The sequence below is a fragment of the Pygocentrus nattereri genome, chromosome 15, assembly GCF_015220715.1.
Source record: "Pygocentrus nattereri isolate fPygNat1 chromosome 15, fPygNat1.pri, whole genome shotgun sequence".
Taxonomy (NCBI): Eukaryota; Metazoa; Chordata; class Actinopteri; order Characiformes; family Serrasalmidae; genus Pygocentrus; species Pygocentrus nattereri.
The window spans coordinates 15,079,199-15,100,224 of NC_051225.1; the positions used below are offsets into that span (position 1 = coordinate 15,079,199).

General features: G+C 39.7%; 1 protein-coding gene across 1 annotated transcript; it reads left to right on the forward strand.

The window, feature by feature from the left end:
• Positions 1-1,428: 1,428 nt before the first annotated feature.
• On the forward strand, positions 1,429-20,471 carry LOC108429139 (histone-lysine N-methyltransferase KMT5B-like). Its single transcript, XM_017700681.2, has 10 exons — positions 1,429-1,793; positions 13,157-13,341; positions 13,428-13,575; positions 13,712-13,877; positions 14,609-14,718; positions 14,819-14,985; positions 15,104-15,123; positions 15,231-15,367; positions 15,470-15,669; positions 16,688-20,471. Exons 2-10 carry the CDS (start codon positions 13,197-13,199, stop codon positions 18,106-18,108), a joined length of 2,514 nt encoding a protein of 837 aa, XP_017556170.1. The 5' UTR covers positions 1,429-1,793; positions 13,157-13,196; the 3' UTR covers positions 18,109-20,471.
• Positions 20,472-21,026: the final 555 nt, after the last annotated feature.

Below are 21,026 nucleotides of genomic sequence, written 5' to 3' on the forward strand. Positions count from 1 at the left end.
GCTCACTGGACATTTCTGTGATGCATTGGTCAGTACTGACACAACAAAGAAAGCATTGAGTAGTCTACTTTACACCTGTGCTAACCAGTGGTGGCCTTTGCACTAGGCAAAGGTAGGCAGCTGCCTAGGGACCCATAAGCCAAGGGCCCAATGAAAATACAGATTACATTACTTTAGGGACTATTTAGCTTTATAATGCATTGCATGTACCTGTCTGCATTGAATATACCGGGTGATTCAAAATTGTTTATTTCATGTGTAAATCATTACAGAACAAAGCAGTAAACTGTAAATGGATTAAGCGAACATAAAGTTAATTATATAATTATACAAGGTCTCAGTCTGAACCTCCTCTAGCTGTACGGACAGCACCAACACCACAGTCAAACTCATCCCATTCTGGATTGAGCATGTCGGGTTTCGCACCACTCACGGCTCTTTCAGTGCGATTTCGGAGATCATCCAGTGCTGTGGAACCAGCGACGAACGCTCTGAGCTGTTGGAGGTTCACTGCCCATGGAAATCACGCTGCACATTTATGACAAATTCACTCTTATTGAAGTGGAGAACACAGAATGCTTTCTGTTCAGGGGTCTCATCTCCTCTCAGACTGAAGGGAGTCATCTTCCACTGACAGTCAGAAACTCCCTATTTCATTTGGTATGTCATTGGTTACCAGGTGCCTTGTGGTTGTAAAAATATGGCACTTTGAAATCTGATTAATCTTTTTGAATCACCCTGAAATTGGTTTGGGCCAAAGGTTTTTTCTTAAAGCTACACTCAGATAATCAGATTACATATACTGTGTAGCTGTTTGTAATTGTGGTTCTTTCCAGTAATTTAATGCAACCCCACCTGCGGTCATGATAATAATGGTCCATTTCATGTTGTTACATGATTACACAACTGTTTAAAGAAAGCCTGGTATGTACCAGGTGATTTACATTTTAGAGAGGCTATTCTTCGGTGTGATTACTAGGTATTGAGAGGGAAAATCAAATAAAGTTAACCAAGTGCACCAGAAAAGCATAAAAAGTGTGAGGAAAGCAAAGCATTTGTGGCTATACTCCCAACAAAAGAAATATTTCTCTGTAACCAATTTCTTGTGCCCCATGCACGAGCTTCCATTTCTTTTTATAGTTATAAGGCTTGAGATTCCAGCAATTCCAAGATGGTTGTTATACATCAGTAGAGCATCAGTAGAGTGTTTCTGGGCTCAACCATAATGTTTATGATGAAGGTCAACAGAAGATTAGGGTACACAGAAAGTAAATCCAAGGGTAGTTCAAACGTTTGGGAAATGCCAAAGACACACAAAGCACACATACTTTTGCTAATTATGCAAACCACTACAGCCTTCATGTTGTTCAGACAACTTCCTGCGTCTCTCCATGGGTAGAATATCTTGATCTGGCAACACGTTTTAAAGGGACGCTGGTTTGTTTTCACGGCACTACTTTGGTGTTCCTCCGAGCGTGGCAAAGTAGTTCTCCAACGATTCTAGAATCGCGTATTTAAACATTTTCTAGGTTAAATTCAGATTATGTTCTGACATCCACGATGTTTGTGGTTGTATGAACATTTTTCTGAGGAAGCGAAAAGACGCAGCTGAGTCTATTTTTTCGAAACCGATTGCTCTGCTGTCCTTCTTCTTCATAGACCTCCGCCATCTTGAGTTTTAACCATAATTTCTGAGAGTAGTTAAGTTATCTGATCCCTGTTTTGATGCGTTTTGTGTTTGGACCAGAGTGGAGGCTGCAGGGCTGAAGTTCTTGGTGGAGGACGATGACTGAGTGAGTATCTGATCGGTAGACAGCTAAGCTAGGTTAGCTAACCTATATAAACAAGCAGCCTGTGTGAGTTAGCTGGACAGCTAACTAGCTAAGCTAAGCTAACGATATCTAGTTAGTAACATACGTTAAGCTGTTTAGCGACCACCCCAACCCGGGGCTGTTATGGAGTAATTCAGCGGAGAATGTTGCGGGCGCTCATTCGCTCCAGTTTATTTTTAACCAGTTGCTCACTACGCGCACAATAACATAGCTAAAGGACGCTGGCTCGGCTAGTCAGCTAAAGCTAACAGCCCACACCTCTGACCGGTAACGCTTTGTTAATGTTGTGCGGGGATTGGCGGTTAATTTACACCGCCAACAAGACGTGTTAATCATGTACTGGTAATGGGACTCAGAAAGGGAAGGTCAGTTCATTCGTTTGGGCGCTTTTCTCAGCTCGGTAGTTTAGCGAGGTTACCCAACCGCATAACTGTAGCGTTAGCTAGTGGCTAACAGCAAAGTCCTAAGTACTAGATAGATAACCTAGATAGGTAGGTAGATAGATAGATAGATAGATAGATAGATAGATAGATAGATGGAGAGGAAAGTCAAAATATAGGTAGATAGAAAGGAGAGTGGATAAATAGATAGATGGAAAGGAAAGTGGAAAGATAGATAGATAGATAGATAGATAGATAGATAGATAGATGGATAGATAGAAAGGAGAGTGGATGGATAGAAAGGAGAGTGGACGGATAGAAAGGAGAGTGGATAGATAGATAAATAGATGGAAAGGAAAATAGAAAGATGGATAGATAGAAAGGAGAGTGGATAGATAGAAAAGAGAGTAGATAGATAGATGGAAAGGAAAGTGGAAAGATAGATAGATAGAAAGGAGAGTGGATAAATAGATGGAAAGGAAAGTGGAAAGATAGATAGAAAGGAGAGTAGATAGAGTGGATAGATGGATAGATAGATAGATGGAAAGGAAAGTAGAAAGATGGATAGATAGAAAGGAGAGTGGATAAATAGATGGAAAGGAAAGTGGAAAGATAGATAGATAGAAAAATAGATAGATAGAAAAATAGATAGATAGAAAGAAAGGAGAGTGGATAGATAGATAGAGTGGATAGATGGATAGATGGATGGAAAGGAAAATAGAAAGATGGATAGATAGAAAGGAGAGTGGATAAATGGATAGATAGATAGAAAAATAGATAGATAGAAAGGAGAGTAGATAGATAGATAGAAAGGAGAGTGGATAGATAGAGTGGATAGATGGATAGATAGATAGATGGAAAGGAAAGTAGAAAGATGGATAGATAGAAAGGAGAGTGGATAAATAGATGGAAAGGAAAGTGGAAAGATAGATAGATAGAAAAATAGATAGATAGAAAAATAGATAGATAGAAAGAAAGGAGAGTGGATAGGTAGATAGAGTGGATAGATGGATAGATAGATAGATGGAAAGGAAAGTAGAAAGATGGATAGATAGAAAGGAGAGTGGATAAATAGATGGAAAGGAAAGTGGAAAGATAGATAGAAAAATAGATAGATAGAAAAATAGATAGATAGAGTGGATAGATGGATAGATAGATAGATGGAAAGGAAAGTAGAAAGATGGATAGATAGAAAGGAGAGTGGATAAATAGATGGAAAGGAAAGTGGAAAGATAGATAGATAGAAAAATAGATAGATAGAAAAATAGATAGATAGAAAGAAAGGAGAGTGGATAGATAGATAGAGTGGATAGATAGATGGAAAGGAAAATAGAAAGATGGATAGATAGAAAGGAGAGTGGATAAATGGATAGATAGATAGAAAAATAGATAGATAGAAAGGAGAGTAGATAGATAGATAGAAAGGAGAGTGGATAGATAGAGTGGATAGATGGATAGATGGATAGATAGATAGATGGAAAGGAAAGTAGAAAGATGGATAGATAGAAAGGAGAGTGGATAAATAGATGGAAAGGAAAGTGGAAAGATAGATAGATAGAAAAATAGATAGATAGAAAGAAAGGAGAGTGGATAGATAGATAGAGTGGATAGATGGATAGATAGATGGAAAGGAAAATAGAAAGATGGATAGATAGAAAGGAGAGTGGATAAATGGATAGATAGATAGAAAAATAGATAGAAAGGAGAGTAGATAGATAGATAGAAAGGAGAGTGGATAGATAGAGTGGATAGATGGATAGATAGATGGAAAGGAAAGTAGAAAGATGGATAGATAGAAAGGAGAGTGGATAAATGGATAGATTGATAGAAAAATAGATAGATAGAAAGATAGATAGATAGAAAGGAGAGTAGATAGATAGATAGAAAGGAGAGTAGATAGATAGATAGAAAGGAGAGTGGATAGATAGAGTGGATAGATGGATGGATAGATAGATGGAAAGGAAAGTAGAAAGATGGATAGATAGAAAGGAGAGTAGATAGATAGAGTGGATAGATGGATAGATAGATAGATGGAAAGGAAAGTAGAAAGCTGGATAGATGGAAAGGAGAGTGGATAAATGGATAGATAGATAGAAAGATAGATAGAAAGATAGATAGATAGAAAGGAGAGTAGATAGATAGAAAGGAGAGTAGATAGATAGATAGATAGAAAGGAGAGTAGATAGATAGATAGATAGAAAGGAGAGTAGATAGATAGATAGATAGAAAGGAGAGTGGATAGATAGAGTGGATAGATGGATGGATAGATAGATGGAAAGGAAAGTAGAAAGATGGATAGATAGAAAGGAGAGTAGATAGATAGAGTGGATAGATGGATAGATAGATAGATGGAAAGGAAAGTAGAAAGCTGGATAGATAGAAAGGAGAGTGGATAAATGGATAGATAGATAGAAAGATAGATAGATAGAAAGATAGATAGATAGAAAGATAGATAGATAGATAGAAATGAGAGTAGATAGATAGATAGATAGATAGATAGAAAGGAGAGTGGATAGATAGAGTGGATAGATGGATGGATAGATAGATGGAAAGGAAAGTAGAAAGATGGATAGATAGAAAGGAGAGTAGATAGATAGAGTGGATAGATGGATAGATAGATAGATGGAAAGGAAAGTAGAAAGGAGAGTGGATAAATGGATAGATAGATAGAAAGATAGATAGATAGAAAGGAGAGTAGATAGATAGATAGAAAGGAGAGTAGATAGATAGATAGAAAGGAGAGTAGATAGATAGATAGAAAGGAGAGTAGATAGATAGATAGAAAGGAGAGTAGATAGATAGATAGATAGAAAGGAGAGTAGATAGATAGATAGATAGAAAGGAGAGTAGATAGATAGAAAGATAGATAGATAGATAGATAGATAGATAGATAGATAGATAGATAGATAGAAAGGAGAGTAGATAGATAGATAGATAGATAGATAGATAGATAGAAAGGAGAGTGGATAGATAGATAGAGTGGATAGATGGATAGATAGATGGAAAGGAAAGTAGAAAGATGGATAGATAGAAAGGAGAGTGGATAAATGGATAGATAGATAGAAAAATAGATAGATAGAAAGGAGAGTAGATAGATAGATAGAAAGGAAAGTGGATAGATAGAGTGGATGGATAGATAGATAGATGGAAAGGAAAGTAGAAAGATGGATAGATAGAAAGGAGAGTAGATAGATAGAGTGGATAGATAGATAGATGGAAATGAAAGTAGAAAGATGGATAGATAGAAAGGAGAGTGGATAAATGGATAGATAGAAAAATAGATAGATAGAAAGGAGAGTAGATAGATAGATAGAAAGGAGAGTGGATGGATAGATAGATAGAGTGGATAGATGGATAGATAGATGGAAAGGAGAGTAGAAAGATGGATAGATAGAAAGGAGAGTAGATAGATAGATAGAAAGGAGAGTAGATAGATAGATAGAAAGGAGAGTAGAAAGATGGATAGATCGAAAGGAGAGTGGATAAATGGATAGATAGATAGAAAGGAGAGTAGATAGATAGATAGAAAGGAGAGTGGATAGATAGAGTGGATGGATAGATAGATAGATGGAAAGGAAAGTAGAAAGATGGATAGATAGAAAGGAGAGTAGATAGATAGAGTGGATAGATGGATAGATAGATAGATGGAAATGAAAGTAGAAAGATGGATAGATAGAAAGGAGAGTGGATAAATGGATAGATAGAAAAATAGATAGATAGAAAGGAGAGTAGATAGATAGAAAGGAGAGTGGATGGATAGATAGATAGAGTGGATAGATGGATAGATAGATGGAAAGGAAAGTAGAAAGATGGATAGATAGAAAGGAGAGTAGATAGATGGATAGATAGATGGAAAGGAAAGTAGAAAGATGGATAGATAGAAAAGAGTGGATAAATAGATAGATGGAAAGGAGAGTGGATAGATGGATAGCTAGATAGATGGAAAGGAAAGTGGATCGATGGATAGCTAGATAGATGGAAAGGAAAGTAGATAGATGGATAGATGGAAAGGAAAGTAGAAAGATAGATAAATGGAAAGGAGAGTGGATAGACGGATAGATAGATGGATAGATGGAAAGGAGAGTGGATAGATGGATAGATAGATGGATAGATGGAAAGGAGAGTGGATAGATGGATAGCTAGATGGAAAGGAGAGTGGATAGATGGATAGCTAGGTAGATGGAAAGGAGAGTGGATAGATGGATAGCTAGATAGATGGAAAGGAGAGTGGATAGATGGATAACTAGATAGATGGAAAGGAAAGTGGATAGATGGATAGCTAGATAGATGGAAAGGAAAGTAGGTAGATGGATAGATGGATGGATAGATGGAAAGGAGAGTGGGTAGATGGATAGGTAGATAGATGGAAAGGAAAGTGGATAGATAGAGAGATAGAAAGGAGAGTGGATAGATGGATAGATAGATGGAAAGGAAAGTAGAAAGATGGATAGATAGAAAAGAGTGGATAAATAGATAGATGGAAAGGAGAGTGGATAGATGGATAGCTAGATAGATGGAAAGGAAAGTGGATCGATGGATAGCTAGATAGATGGAAAGGAAAGTAGATAGATGGATAGATGGAAAGGAAAGTAGAAAGATAGATAAATGGAAAGGAGAGTGGATAGACGGATAGATAGATGGATAGATGGAAAGGAGAGTGGATAGATGGATAGATAGATGGATAGATGGAAAGGAGAGTGGATAGATGGATAGCTAGATGGAAAGGAGAGTGGATAGATGGATAGCTAGGTAGATGGAAAGGAGAGTGGATAGATGGATAGCTAGATAGATGGAAAGGAGAGTGGATAGATGGATAGCTAGATAGATGGAAAGGAAAGTGGATAGATGGATAGCTAGATAGATGGAAAGGAAAGTAGGTAGATGGATAGATGGATGGATAGATGGAAAGGAGAGTGGGTAGATGGATAGGTAGATAGATGGAAAGGAAAGTGGATAGATAGAGAGATGGAAAGGAGAGTGGATAGATGGAAAGGAGAGTGGATAGATGGATAGCTGGATGGATAGATGGAAAGGAAAGTGGATAGATAGAGAGTGGAAAGGAGAGTGGATAGATGGATAGGTAGATAGAGGGAAAGGAAAGTAGATAGATGGATAGATGGAAAGGAGAGTGGATAGATGGATAGCTGGATGGATAGATGGAAAGGAGAGTGGATAGATGGATGGATAGATGGAAAGGAGAGTGGATAGATGGATGGAAAGGAGAGTGGATAGATGGATGGATAGATGGAAAGGAGAGTGGATAGATGGATGGAGAGTGGATGGATGGATGGAAAGGAGAGTGGATAGATGGATGGAATGGAGAGTGGATAGATGGATGGATAGATGAAAAGGAGAGTGGATAGATGGATAGATGGAAAGGAGAGTGGATAGATGGATAGCTAGATGGATAGATGGAAAGGAGAGTGGATGGATGGAAAGGAGAGTGGATAGATGGATAGATAGATGGGAAGGAGAGTGAGTGGATGGATGGATGGAAAGGAGAGTGGATAGATGGATGGAATGGAGAGTGGATAGATGGATGGATAGATGAAAAGGAGAGTGGATAGATGGATAGATGGAAAGGAGAGTGGATAGATGGATAGCTAGATGGATAGATGGAAAGGAGAGTGGATGGATGGAAAGGAGAGTGGATAGATGGATAGATAGATGGGAAGGAGAGTGGATAGATGGATGGATAGGTGGATGGATGGAAAGGAGAGTGGATAGATGGATGGATAGATGGAAAGGAGAGTGGATAGATGGATAGCTAGATGGATAAATGGATAGCTAGATGGATAGATGGAAAGGAGAGTGGGTGGATGGAAAGGAGAGTGGATAGATAGATGGATAGATGGAGAGTGGATAGATGGATAGGTAGATAGATGGAAAGGAAAGTAGACAGACAGACAGACAGACAGATAGAAAGAAAGGAGAGTGGATAGATGGAAAGGAAAGTGGATAGATGGATGCTAGATAGATGGATAGCTAGGTATATGGATGGATGGATAGCTAGATAGAAAGGAATGTGTATAGTTAGCTAAATAGATGGATGGATGGGTACATGGATAGAAAGGAAAGTGCATGGATGGATGGATAGAGAGATAGATACTTTATTGATCAAAAAGGAAATTTAGCAGCCAGTAGCTGTCACACAAAACAGGACAGCGAAAGTAACGTTAGTAAGGATGAAAACAGTATAACAAGAAGAATAAATATAACATCTCTTATCTACAGGCACATATACAGAATGTACAGGTGACGGCGTATAACGTCAGTACTGAATAAGCATGCGCAGATATGTACAGGTGACGGCGTATAACGTCAGTACTGAATAAGCATGCGCAGATATGTACAGGTGACGGCGTATAACGTCAGTACTGAATAAGTATGTGCAGATATGTACAGGTGACGGTGTATAATGACAATACTGGATAAATATATGCAAATATGTACAGGTGTTGGTGTATGATGATCATACTGGATAAATATATGCGAATATGTACAGGTGACGGTCTATAATGACAATGCTGGATAAATATACGCAAATATGTACAGGTGACGGCGTATGATAAAAATACTAGATAAATATGCGCGATATGTACAGGTAACCGTGTATAACGACAGTACAGGACAAATATACGCGGATATGTACAGGTGACGGTGTATAACGTCAGTACTGAATAAGCATGCGCAGATATGTACAGGTGACAGCATATGATGACGGTACTGGATAAATATGTGCAGATATATACAGGTGACGGCGTATAATGACAATATTGAATAAATATCCGTGGAAATGTACAGGTAATGGCATATAACGACAGTACTGAATCAATATGTGCGGATGTATACAGGTAACGGCGTATGGCGACAGTACTGAATAAATATGTGCGGATGTATACAGGTAAAGGCGAATGATGACAGTACTGAATAAATATGCGCAGGTATGTACAGGTAATGGCTTATGATGACAATATTGGATAAATATGCGCAGATATGTACAGGTAACGGCTTATGATGACAATACTGGATAAATATGTGCAGATGTTGGTACCAAAATAAAGTGTCTAGTGAGGAGTACAGAAAGTGCAGTATGTACAGTAAGGTGTTCAGATGTGCAGATGGATAAAATGAAACCTAAAGATTTTAGCATGAGATAAAACCTATGATATAACATGATATTCAAATTCAGACCTCATCCATCCTCTTCCCTCTTCTCTTCTGGCACCCCTGGAAAGAGTTGAAGAGCCTGATGGCTCATGGGACCAGAGCCCCAGGATTAGTATATCCACCCCGGTGCTAACCCTAATCAAACATTAAAGGAATGGTCCAACTCTAGCCCTGCAGGACCAAGCTGGACGCTACTGCTTACAGCTGAAGCATAAACCACTGTCTCCCAACAAAAGAAATATTTCTCTGTAACCAATTTCTTGTGCCTCATGCACAAGCTTCCATTTCTTTTTATAGTTATATGGCTTGAGATTCCAGCAATTCCAAGATGGCTGTTATGCATCAGTAGAGCATGAGTGTTTCTGGGCTCAACCATAATGTTTATGATGAAGGTCAACAGAAGATTAGGGTACACAAAGTAAATCCAAGGGTAGTTCAAACGTTTGGGAAATGCCATATTCTCATAAAAAGACACACAAAGCACACATACTTTTGCTAATTATGCAAACCACTACAGCCTTCATGTTGTTCAGACAACTTCCTGTGTCTCTCCATGGGTAGAATATCTTGAACTGGCAACACGTTTTAAAGGGACGCTGGTTTGTTTTCACGGGACTACTTTGGTGTTCCTCCAAGCATGGCAAAGTAGTTCTCCAACGATTCTAGGATCGCGTATTTAAACATTTTCTCAGTTAAATTCAGATTATGTTCTGACATCCACGATGTTTGTGGTTGTATGAACATTTTTTCCTGAGGAAGCGAAAAGACGCAGCTCAGTCTATTTTTTCGAAACCGATTGCTCTGCTGTCCTTCTTCTTCGTAGACCTCTGACCTCAGCCTCCTCGGAAAGTAGAGCCGGCTTTGCCCCTTCCTGTACAGGATGTCTGTGTTGGCTGACCAGTCCAACCTGTCATCCAGTTGCATTTTGAGATACATGTAGGTCATTACCATCTCTGCTTCAACCCCCTCAGTAGAGATTAGCTGTGTGGGTGGCCTAACCCTGCGAAAGTCCACCACCATCTCCTTGGTCTTGGCAGTGTTCAGAAGCAGGTTATTCCCATGGCACCACTCCACAAAGTCCTTCACCAGGGTCTTGTACTCCTGCTCCTGCCCTCCCCTTACACAAGCCATGATGACAGTTTCATCAGAAAACGCCTGCATGTGGCATGTCTCAGATTTGTACTGAAAGTACTGTCCCTTGTGGTGCTCCAGTGCTGCTGACCACAGTCTCCGACAGTCCTTCAGCCTGGCATACTGAGGTCTGCCAGTGAGGTAGTCAGTAATCCAGGAGACCAGGTGTGGATCCTCTTGCATCCTTACCAGCTTATCTGTCAGTTGGAGGGGCTGAATGGTATTAAAGGCACTGGGCAAATCAAAGAACATGACTCTTACAGTGCAACCACCCTTGTCCAGATAAGAGTGGGCTGGATGGAGGAAGAACAGCATGGCATCCTTCACTCCCACTTCCTCCTTGTAGGCAAACTGCAGGGTGTCCATTGCGTGTCGAACCTGGGGTCTGAGAAGGTGTAGAAGTTGCTCCATCATCTTCATAACGTAATGTTAGAGCGACCAATCTGAAGTCATTGAGTTCACTGGGTCGCCCCCTCTTGGGTACTGGAATGAAGCATGATGTCTTCTCTAGTGTGGGAACCCTCCCCAAGAGCAGACTCGGGTTGAAGATGTTCTGTAGGGGTGCCCCCAGCTCACCAGCACAGCAGACAGCACTTAAGTAGTCTAGGACACACTTGGACCACCTGCCTTCCTTGTTTGGAGTTTCCTACATTTACATTTACAGCATTTAGCAGACGCTCTTATCCAGAGCGACTTACAAGAAGTGCTTTGTCAATCTAGAGAAAGTATCTTTGCTAGTTACCAATAGCTTAGAGAAAAAGACAGTCCTGAGCTCAGATACTCCTAGAAACAAATGTCACTGCAGACACCAAGAGAAAAAGAAACAGAGTTGAACGCAGAATTCTGTGCCATTCAATGCAATACAATAACAATAAGATACAATACAATAAATAAAATAAGTGCAGCTTATAGTTCAATGCTCATTTAAGTGCTGTGTAAAAAGATGAGTCTTCAGTCTGCGTTTGAAGACATTTGAAGACGTTCCTCAGCTCACCTCTAACCTGATCTGCAGTGAAGATGTGCGGAGGGGGAGGGGGGGGGTGCTGCAGATCAGATCAGATGTACTACTGTGTGAAGAGGGGGGTGTCGGGGTTACACAATTCTAGCACATATGTAGGAAACCACTAAACAAATGTACCAATAGTATATATTTATGTTAGTGAGCAGAGTAATGCCAAGTTAAACAGACACCTATCTAGCAAGCTAGGTTAGTTAAGGGGCGTGGGTTAGCAGGTTGGCTGGGTGGGTAGTTTTTGCTGTTTGTGTTTTATATTCTGTTTTTCCAGATACATGGTCAGTCACGTCCAGCTAATGTGTTGGACAGCCAGATATACTGCTTCATTTTGTAGTTTATTGATATTTATGTTGGGTAGCAGCTGTTATTTGGTCAGCTAGGTTTTGTTAGCTGTTGTAAAACTGTTATACCTAAATATTATTTCCTCCTACCATTTTATGATGAGAAGCTTGTTAACTCACTTTGTTGTTTACAGGATTAATTTGCATATTAATTTTATCCTTATCAGCATAACTAATAATAACCAAAAATAATGTTTTACACATTGTTATATTGATATACCGATCACGCATAACCACCTCCTTAATTATAGACTGTAGTACATCTGTTTCTCTGATACTTTGTTAGCCCCCTCACAGAGCAGGTACTATTTGGGTGGTGGGTCATTCTCTGCACTGCAGTGACACTGATGTGGTGGTGGGGTGTTAGTGAGTGTTGTGCTGGTCTGAGTGGATCAGACACAGCAGTGCTGCTGGAGTTTTTAAACACTGTGTCCACTCACTGTCCACTCTTATTAGACACTCCTAGCTTGTCTGTCCACCTTGTAGATGTAAAATCAGAGACCATAGCTCATCTGCTGCTGCACAGTTTGTGCTGGTCATCTTCTAGTCCTTCGTCAGTGCCCACAGGACGCTGCCCACAGGACGCTGCCCACAGGACGCTGTTGTATTGTAGAACTACAAAGTGCACCTATATAGCAAGTGGAGCTGATAAAATGGACAATGAGCGTAGAAACAAGGAGGTGGTCGGAATGTTACGTCTGATTGGTGTATGTTCGCCATACATTTCAGCAAAGTCTGCAATACAGTATCATGCAGTTTTGCTTCAGGTATATAGAATAGTCAGACGAGGGATGAGTGATATGGGAAAAATATCCCATCATAAGGCTTTTTTTATAATGCCTCCTACTGTACCGTTGGTTCAGAAGAAGGTGTTGCACATATGGGTAGATGCTCTTTTATGTAATAAATAGACTGTTCAACAGGCGGCAAGAAATGACCAGACCAGCACTACCCCAACACGAAACACAAGGAGGGAGTAACATGGGAGAACATGTTTAACTGCAAAGCCCTCTGCATCATCCTCACACAATAGCAACAGTCAGATTTTACACTGGGAGTGTGGTACATCCCTAAGATTAATTAATTATACAGGACAAATTATGCTCTATTTAATGAAATGTGCCATCGATCCATGTCCTTTAAGTATGGAGGATATGCTCACAAAAGCATATTGTTTATCACTGTAACAAATTTAATTACCATAACAATAACATATTACCCATCACAGCAAGCTCATCTGACTCTCTTTGCAAACTGATTAACAGACCCTCTTAATTTCCTCTACAGCACTAAGAATCAATGCAACTAATCGAAGCAGTTTGTGGGTATGAAGTGGTTGGGAGAATCCAAAAACATGGTAGTAAGTGGCAGACGACATGGAAGCAGGTTCAGTGAACAGCTGGGTAGCCAAACTCGTGCTCAGCATGCGCGTCCCAGCAAGAGCTCCCTCAGCGGCAGGAGATGCAGCCACCGTAAGTACTTTTACATCTTGTACGCTCAAGGGTGAAAAAAATGAGTAGCACAAAACATCTTTCACTTAACTGTTTTTCTTGCTTAGGTTTTAACGCTGGGCCATTGGAGGTGGAGAGACGTCATGTCCCATCCTCAGGAATGACAGCCAAGGAACTGTGTGAGAACGATGATCTTACCACAGGCCTCATTCTTGACCCTTACCTTGGGTTTCAAACCCATAAGATGAATACCAGGTAACTGTACATTCAGAGTGTAAGCAATGTATTCTGTCCTAATTCCAATTTGGTTTTAGTAGTCATATTGGAAGCTGATTTCACTTGTGACTTACTGATAAAGTGTACTTTCATGTTCTGATTTTGCTGTGCGTAGGTTTCGACCACTCAAAGGAAGACAAGAGGAGCTAAAGGAAATCTTAGAGAGTTTTAAAAAACACAATGACCTGGAGCAATCTTTTAGGGCCTTAACATCTGGAGACTTCTCTAGAAATCATTTTCTCCCCAAGACTAAGGCTCAGGAGAAACTTTTCAAGCAGCATGTATGTTTTTCCTCACTCTATATCTTTATCTGCGTTTTATACACATTGGTTGGTATAGTGTAGTGCAGAGGTCTTAAAAGTCCAGTCAAAGAACTGAAAGTAAACTGAAGTAGTTGTTATAGCAACATCTTATACAGTTAACAACTGAATGTCGAATCAAATAATGTACAATTCAGTCATATTTCAACAATATTTATTGTCAGTTTTCTCTCTTTAGAGCCAGGTAAAATAATCTGACTCGTTTTCTTCTCCAACTGCTATGTCTTGCCTTGCCCACTCACTGGAGTCTCAGTACTCAATGTAATGCAGAGATCTTATTGGCTTAGTAGTGTCATGTGTGATTTTTGCAATGCATGTGATTGGTCTGTGAGTCTTCAGGGCTGCTAAAGCCATAAAAATAAATTCCATTAAATAATTCTCCTTAGTTTATTGGTTATAGACCCAGACCCATAGGATAGTGTCTGGGCCCAGACATGGACTGCGGTCCACCTATTAGTGACTTCTCGTGTAGTGAGTAACATCTCTGCCTTGTACGCTGTAAACTGGGGTTAAATCTTCTGCCAGGGTGAGCGCCCTACACTATACCAATAAGAGTCCTTGGGCAAGACTCCTAACACCACCTTCACGTACCTGTGTAAAATGACCAAATTGTAAGTCGCTCTAGGTAGGAGTGTCTGCCAAATGTAAAAATGTAAACATATTTAACTTGTGTTTTTTCTTTTTTTCCTCAGGTATTTGTTTATTTACGCATATTCGACAGTAAGAGTGGGTTTGAAATCTTGCCTTGTAACCGGTACTCCTCTGAGCAAAATGGAGCCAAAATAGTTGCAACAAAAGAATGGTAAAAAGATTCTCACGTCTATTTTCGTTTCTTCTAGACTTATAGCTCATCTTGGGTGTTAATATTGCTTTCTTTTATTTGTTTGTTTCTGCTGCTACAGGAAGAGGAATGATAAGATTGAATATTTGGTTGGTTGTATTGCTGAGCTGTCAGCAAGTGAGGAGAACATGCTTTTGCACCATGGTGAAAATGATTTCAGTGTCATGTACTCCACTCGCAAAAACTGTGCCCAACTATGGCTCGGACCTGCCGCTTTTATTAACCACGGTACAGTTACGACCTATGCACAAACAGAAGCCACTGTTTATTGTGCTTGTTGTGAATTGCTAAGGTGAAAAATGTAAAGCTCTCTTTTTTTAACACTGGCTTTCTTTTTTAATTTCAGATTGTCGGCCAAATTGTAAGGTCATTATGTGTTTTATTATATTTCTAAACATGCATTTGTGCAAGTTGCGTGTCAGGTATATGAAAGTGGACACTTTATTCTTTTTTCTTTTTTTTTGCTCTCTCAGTTTGTGTCTACGGGTCGAGACACAGCTTGCGTCAAAGCTCTGCGAGACATTGAACCAGGAGAGGAAATCTCGTGCTATTATGGCGATGGCTTCTTTGGAGAAAACAATGAATTTTGTGAATGCTACACATGTGAAAGGTGTAGTATCTGTTTATGTTCTCTGTTTTTGGATTTGAATGAAGTGGCAGGAACATTTGTATGTTGGACTGTGCTGTATTAACTGTTCTCCTCTGTTTGCAGGCGTGGCACCGGTGCTTTCAAGTCAAAAATGGGACTCCCTGTAGAAGTCCCAGTTATTAATAGTAAATATGGCTTGAGGGAGACAGACATGCGACTGAATAGATTAAAGAAGCTGGGGGAAGGGAGTCAGAACTCTGATAGCCATTCTGTTGGCTCTCACACAGATGCAGACACTCAGGATTCACCAAAAATACATTCAAGTAAGACCAATTGACAAAATTTTGGACTATATTTTGTGTTCGAAGGTGATTTTTCTTACATCATTTGAAAAATGTCACTATAAAATTTAAAGTACTTTCTGGATGGAAATAGTTTTATGTGGTTATGTTGGGTAATGTGATTTTACCAAGGAACATATTTAATGTTTATGCCCAATTTTCACAGAATAAGTAATCTCAGTGTAAATTACAGAGAACTTGCACAAATTATTGCCATCAACAACATTCCATACACAATACTTTCAGCTCCTCACAAGTTTCATTCACTCTGACCATCTGCCCAGCTATCCTATGTGGATGTAGTGTCCACTGGCGTTAGAATTTATTTTTTTCGGCCAGCTTTTTTCATGTCTGTATGTTTTAGTGTTCAAAATAGTTTAAAAAGAGTATGGTGGATTTAGCAGTTTACATTATATTTACCTTACATTTGCAAATTGTAAATTGTTTTAAATGAGCAAAAAGTTTATTATATAATTTTACAAGTGCTCATGATGGCCTCCTCCAGCTATACGGACATCAGCACCATAGTCAAACTTATCCCATACTGGATTGAGCATGTCGGGTGTCGCTGCACTCACAGCCCTTTCAGTGCGATTTCAGAGATAGTCCAGTGCTGTGGAAACAACGCCGAAAGCTCTGAGCTGTTGGAGCTGTCATTGCTTACGAAAATCATGCTGCACAATTATGACAGATTCACTCTCATTGATGTGGAGAACGCAAAATGCTTTCTGCTCAGGGGTCTCAACTCTTTACAGAATGGTGGGAGCCATCTTCCACTGGCAGTCAGAAACTCTATGACCTCCTTTTTCAATTGGATTGTGATTGGTTCCTAGGCACAAAAATATGGCACTGTGAAATTGGATGAATATTTTTTCAATCACCCTTTATTTCCAGGTTTTGAGATAAATGTGTGTAACATCTGGTAATTATTTGATATTTTACTTTAATATTCTTTGATATATAAGAAATGCATTGTCTAATAACAGTATTTTCCATTTAGCTTCTAGGAGAAGGACAACTGCTAGCATGAGGCTGACTAAAACCAGGACTCATGATGGACAATCTCTCTCAAGAGTCTACACACCTACCTCACCATCCAAACAAAGTCACCCTAATAACAGGGTACCAAAGAGACTGAAATCAAAACCCTCAAGGCCTTTGCTCACAAACATAAAATTACGGAGCCAAAGCAGAGGGGCAGAGGTGAAAGCCTCTGCTAAAGTATTTACAGGCCCTGCAGTCTGCAAGGAAGTCCCTGTGAAAAAGGAGAAGGACTCTTTTGAAGCTTTTCATTCAGTGGGTTCTAGAGACTGCTTAACTCAGCACATTGCGAAGGAAAACAATCAGCATTCTTTAAAATGGTCTGTGGCATTAGAGACTGGTCAGACTTGCACTTACAGAACTCGAAGGTCAATCAGGACTTTGCTCAAGGCACAGGACTTTAGTGGCACGAAGACTGAACCAAGCACTTTTGAGCACCAGGACCTGGTGCCCGGTCAAGTAGTCATTAAAACAGAGCCAGCTGACATGGAGGAATACCTAACTCAAGGAATGAGGTTGAATGAGCCTGAACCAGACGACCGATACATCAGGAGAGTTTCTCACTCACGAAGTCGCCGCTTTACTCAGCTGCAGCCGGACAGGCTAATAAAGAGTGAGGACCATTCCTACGAACCTTTCATTCCAACCTTTCTGTCAGATACACAAGCGACGAGTGTCAGGGATTGTGGAGAAACATTGCTCAGTTTTCCTGAAAGACCAGAACATCATCATGCCATGACGAACTACGGTAAGCCCAAGAAGGACAAGTCTAAGAGTAGGAGTCAGGGTTTGGACAAGAGGAAGAAGAAGCGTCAGATCACACGATATGATGCGCTAATTCTGGAGAACAGCACAGGGATACCCAAGCTCACCTTGCGTCGACGTAGGGATAGCAGCAGCAGTAAGTCCAGCAAGCCTAATGAGGCTCACGTTAACTCCAACGCCAAGATCAGCATCAAGCTCAGCAAGGACCACACCATGGACGCGGGCAGCCCTTACGTAGCCAGATTGAACAATGGCTTCAGTCCTGTGACCCACGCAAGCTCCACCAAGCTGAAGATACAGTTGAAGTGTGAGGACAGTGAGCATCTGGTCACACCAGCATGCCTTGACAAGACCAGCTTCCCCAGGATGAGTTCCTTCGAACTTGGAAAAGATGAAGCACTGAATGGTGATCCTGGGAGTGACCACATGGACGAGCAGCCTTCATCTGAGGACGATGACGAGGACGAAGAGGATGATGATGATGATGATGATGATGATGATTTCATCCCACTTCCACCAGCGAAACGTCTCCGACTCATTGTTGGGAAAGATTCCATAGACATCGATATCTCCTCCAGGAGGAGGGAGGGTCGGTCATTAAGGCTCAGTGCATAAGCTCTGAGGGTCACCTTTAGATCCAGTGTGTATAATATTTCCTGTTATTTCTCTCTTGAATATTAAAGGTATTCACTGAAAAGAAAACATGAAAAAAACCCTGTGTAATTAGCTAAAGGAAAGTAAGCTGTATATTGTTTAAATTGTTAAAATAATGCATTTAACGTTTGATGTTGAGATGGACATTATTATTTAAAAAAAAAATGTAATTTGCTATTTGCTGAAGTACGATATGTATGTGATCTCAGTCTGATGCGAAGACTGTTGTATGTTATTTTTAACTGTGCTTTTTTTTTTTTGTTTTGTTAATCATTTAGGAATTCCATGATGGGTCTTTTAGCACCATGTACATCTTGCTATTATATTCTGGCTTTCCCTATAGAGCACATTGATATTGGCCCATGAAGGAATGTTTTTGTCGTTCCTCCGAACACCCCCACTCCCCCAACACCCCCCACATACTGAAAAATAATTGCTTAATACTTGACTGACTTTGTCAAGAGCATAGATGCTTGCATACGTGTGCTCAATAATCTGATCGTAATCAGATTTCTGCAGTTATTTCTTTATTCAAATTATTATGTAAACACCATACTCTGATTTAGAAATCTGATTAAGAAGTCAGAAAAAGAGAGCTGCCCATGTGCGAAGCAGTCGGCGTTACCAGCAGCAATGCCAGGAGATTTCAGCCCTAAAGAGGTGCTGAAACCAAACACGAAATAAAGGATTTAAATATTCAACTTTTAGATGATGCATGTTCATATTTTCAAAGTAAGTCACGTGATGAAGTTGGAGTTTTAACGTTATGTTTGTCACAGCGTCAGTCAGATGCAAAGCAGAAATCTGATTACTGCCTGACACATGTAGACCTGTTTCCCCATTATCTGATCACTCAAGTGCACATAAACACAATCAGATTACTGACAAAACCTGATTTTCCACAGTTGTCGGCTTATTAAGTGCACATAAACGATAAGTGATTTTTTTTACTCTTATCACTCTTAGACAAAAAGGTGCCAGAAAAAAAACTCCTCTGTGGTTTTTCAAAGAACCTTTGTAAAGTTTAAAGAACAGAGTTTCTAGAAAGGTCCTATTCATTGGTCTAAAACCCTTATATTATGTGGTTTGTCAGACTCATGAATTTCTTTTCCAAACCTGGTTCTTTAGGGTAAAAGCGGTTCTTCTTTGGCATAACTTTTTGTGGCTCCTTTCTCTGTAGGCTTTCTCATAATGGGATAACATTCCAAGTATTCTGAGAATGGAAGGATTATTTTAAAAAATGTTTTAATTATATTTTAATATACTTTTTACTTCTTTTAATGATCAGTTGGACATTTGACGTTTTACACAATAGTAATAGTTTTGCTACTCGATGCTATACGCATCTGCTGTAGATCACTACATTTAAGTGTACAGAAAATAGAGCATGATGATATTCATGTATGTTTTTTTTTTTCTTCATTGTTACCACATAGAAATGGAAACAGCCTTTTAATGGCAGAGCATGATTTATCATCAGCTTGGACGATCGTATTTTTGTTCTGTAACTCATCTCTGCAAATGGGAAAGATGAGTCCTCGTAGACTCATAATAGAATTTGTTGTTTGTTTTCTGTTTTTATAGCAGTCCTAGACTTCTTTTAAACACCAGCCATAAGACATGGGTTGTAAAATGTTGCGCCAATTCGGTCTCAAGCCAAGGATCTTTTTAATGAGGAAATCTGTGGATTTTTTTTTTTTTTACGTAGATCATGGCAGCGTTTTAATAGTAAAACCACAAATGTCACTTTTTTAATCACAGCATGTAACATCTGCCATCAGTAACTGGCTTCAGACTAGACGGGATACATTGTAATGATCAATTATTGTTGAATGGGAAGAAAAGCTGTTGTCACTTCTCAGATAGCACAAGATGCCTTATGATGGGCCCGGAAATATCAGCCTTTTGGTACTGGCCACACACTTTGTGGCTTTTCTTGTTTATTTTTTCTTTTCTTCTCAATGTTACTGGAGTTCTGTCACTTTGTGTATTCTATTTTCTGACAGCAAAAGAAACAAATTGGGAATCAATGCTAACCATATCAAGTGAGGCTTAGAGATGAATGTTAAGCGTTCATATCACCAGCAGTTGTGAACTGGATTAAATGTCGTCTTCCCTGTAAACAATTTCCATTGCACCAGTTCTCCCTGTTAAAACCATCAAAAAGGTGTGAATAGCTGTTTATAAGGGAATGGGTTGTTCAGTTTAAACAGAATTTTACAAAGAGGCGAAGGTTGTATCCGCCACCATTTAAAACACATTCTTTTCTTGTTTAACAATTTTGAATACTTTGAAATTAAGATAAAGTCCCTTTGTGAAAGTAATCTCGATTCTCTGTGTCTTGTTGTGAGTTTGTGTTTGTTGTTGCTTGCTAAGCCAACAATGGTTTGGTCAGGTTTTGGTTATTGTCTTACTATCTGCGCTGGTGGTTCACCATCAAGATCCCAGTCTGCACATTTTTTTGTGTTTGGGCAAGTCGTCAGACCAAATTTAACTAAGTGGCTAATGAGCAATAGTTAGAGTTGCCCATCTGCAGCCTTCAGCCTTCGTGTTATGGTTTTGTTTCTAAAGACTTACACTGTGCAAACCAGTGGAGAAATAAGCAGCAGTGTGGTTGTGGCCTCCAGCTGTCTTTATTGGACCCTTTTTATCACTACTTGAGCAATCTTACGCTCATGACTCATAGATGGCTACAGTAACTTAGTAAAATATTGTGTTGTCAGCCTATTTTAGAGCAAAGCAGAGTGTGGAGAGTGTTTTATCCCTACACTCTTATAGTCATTGAAGGTAATGGGGTGCCTCTATTTAAATGATTGACTGATTGCACAAGGGCCCATAAGATCCCAGTTACACAACTGATGTGATCTATGTGACTAGAG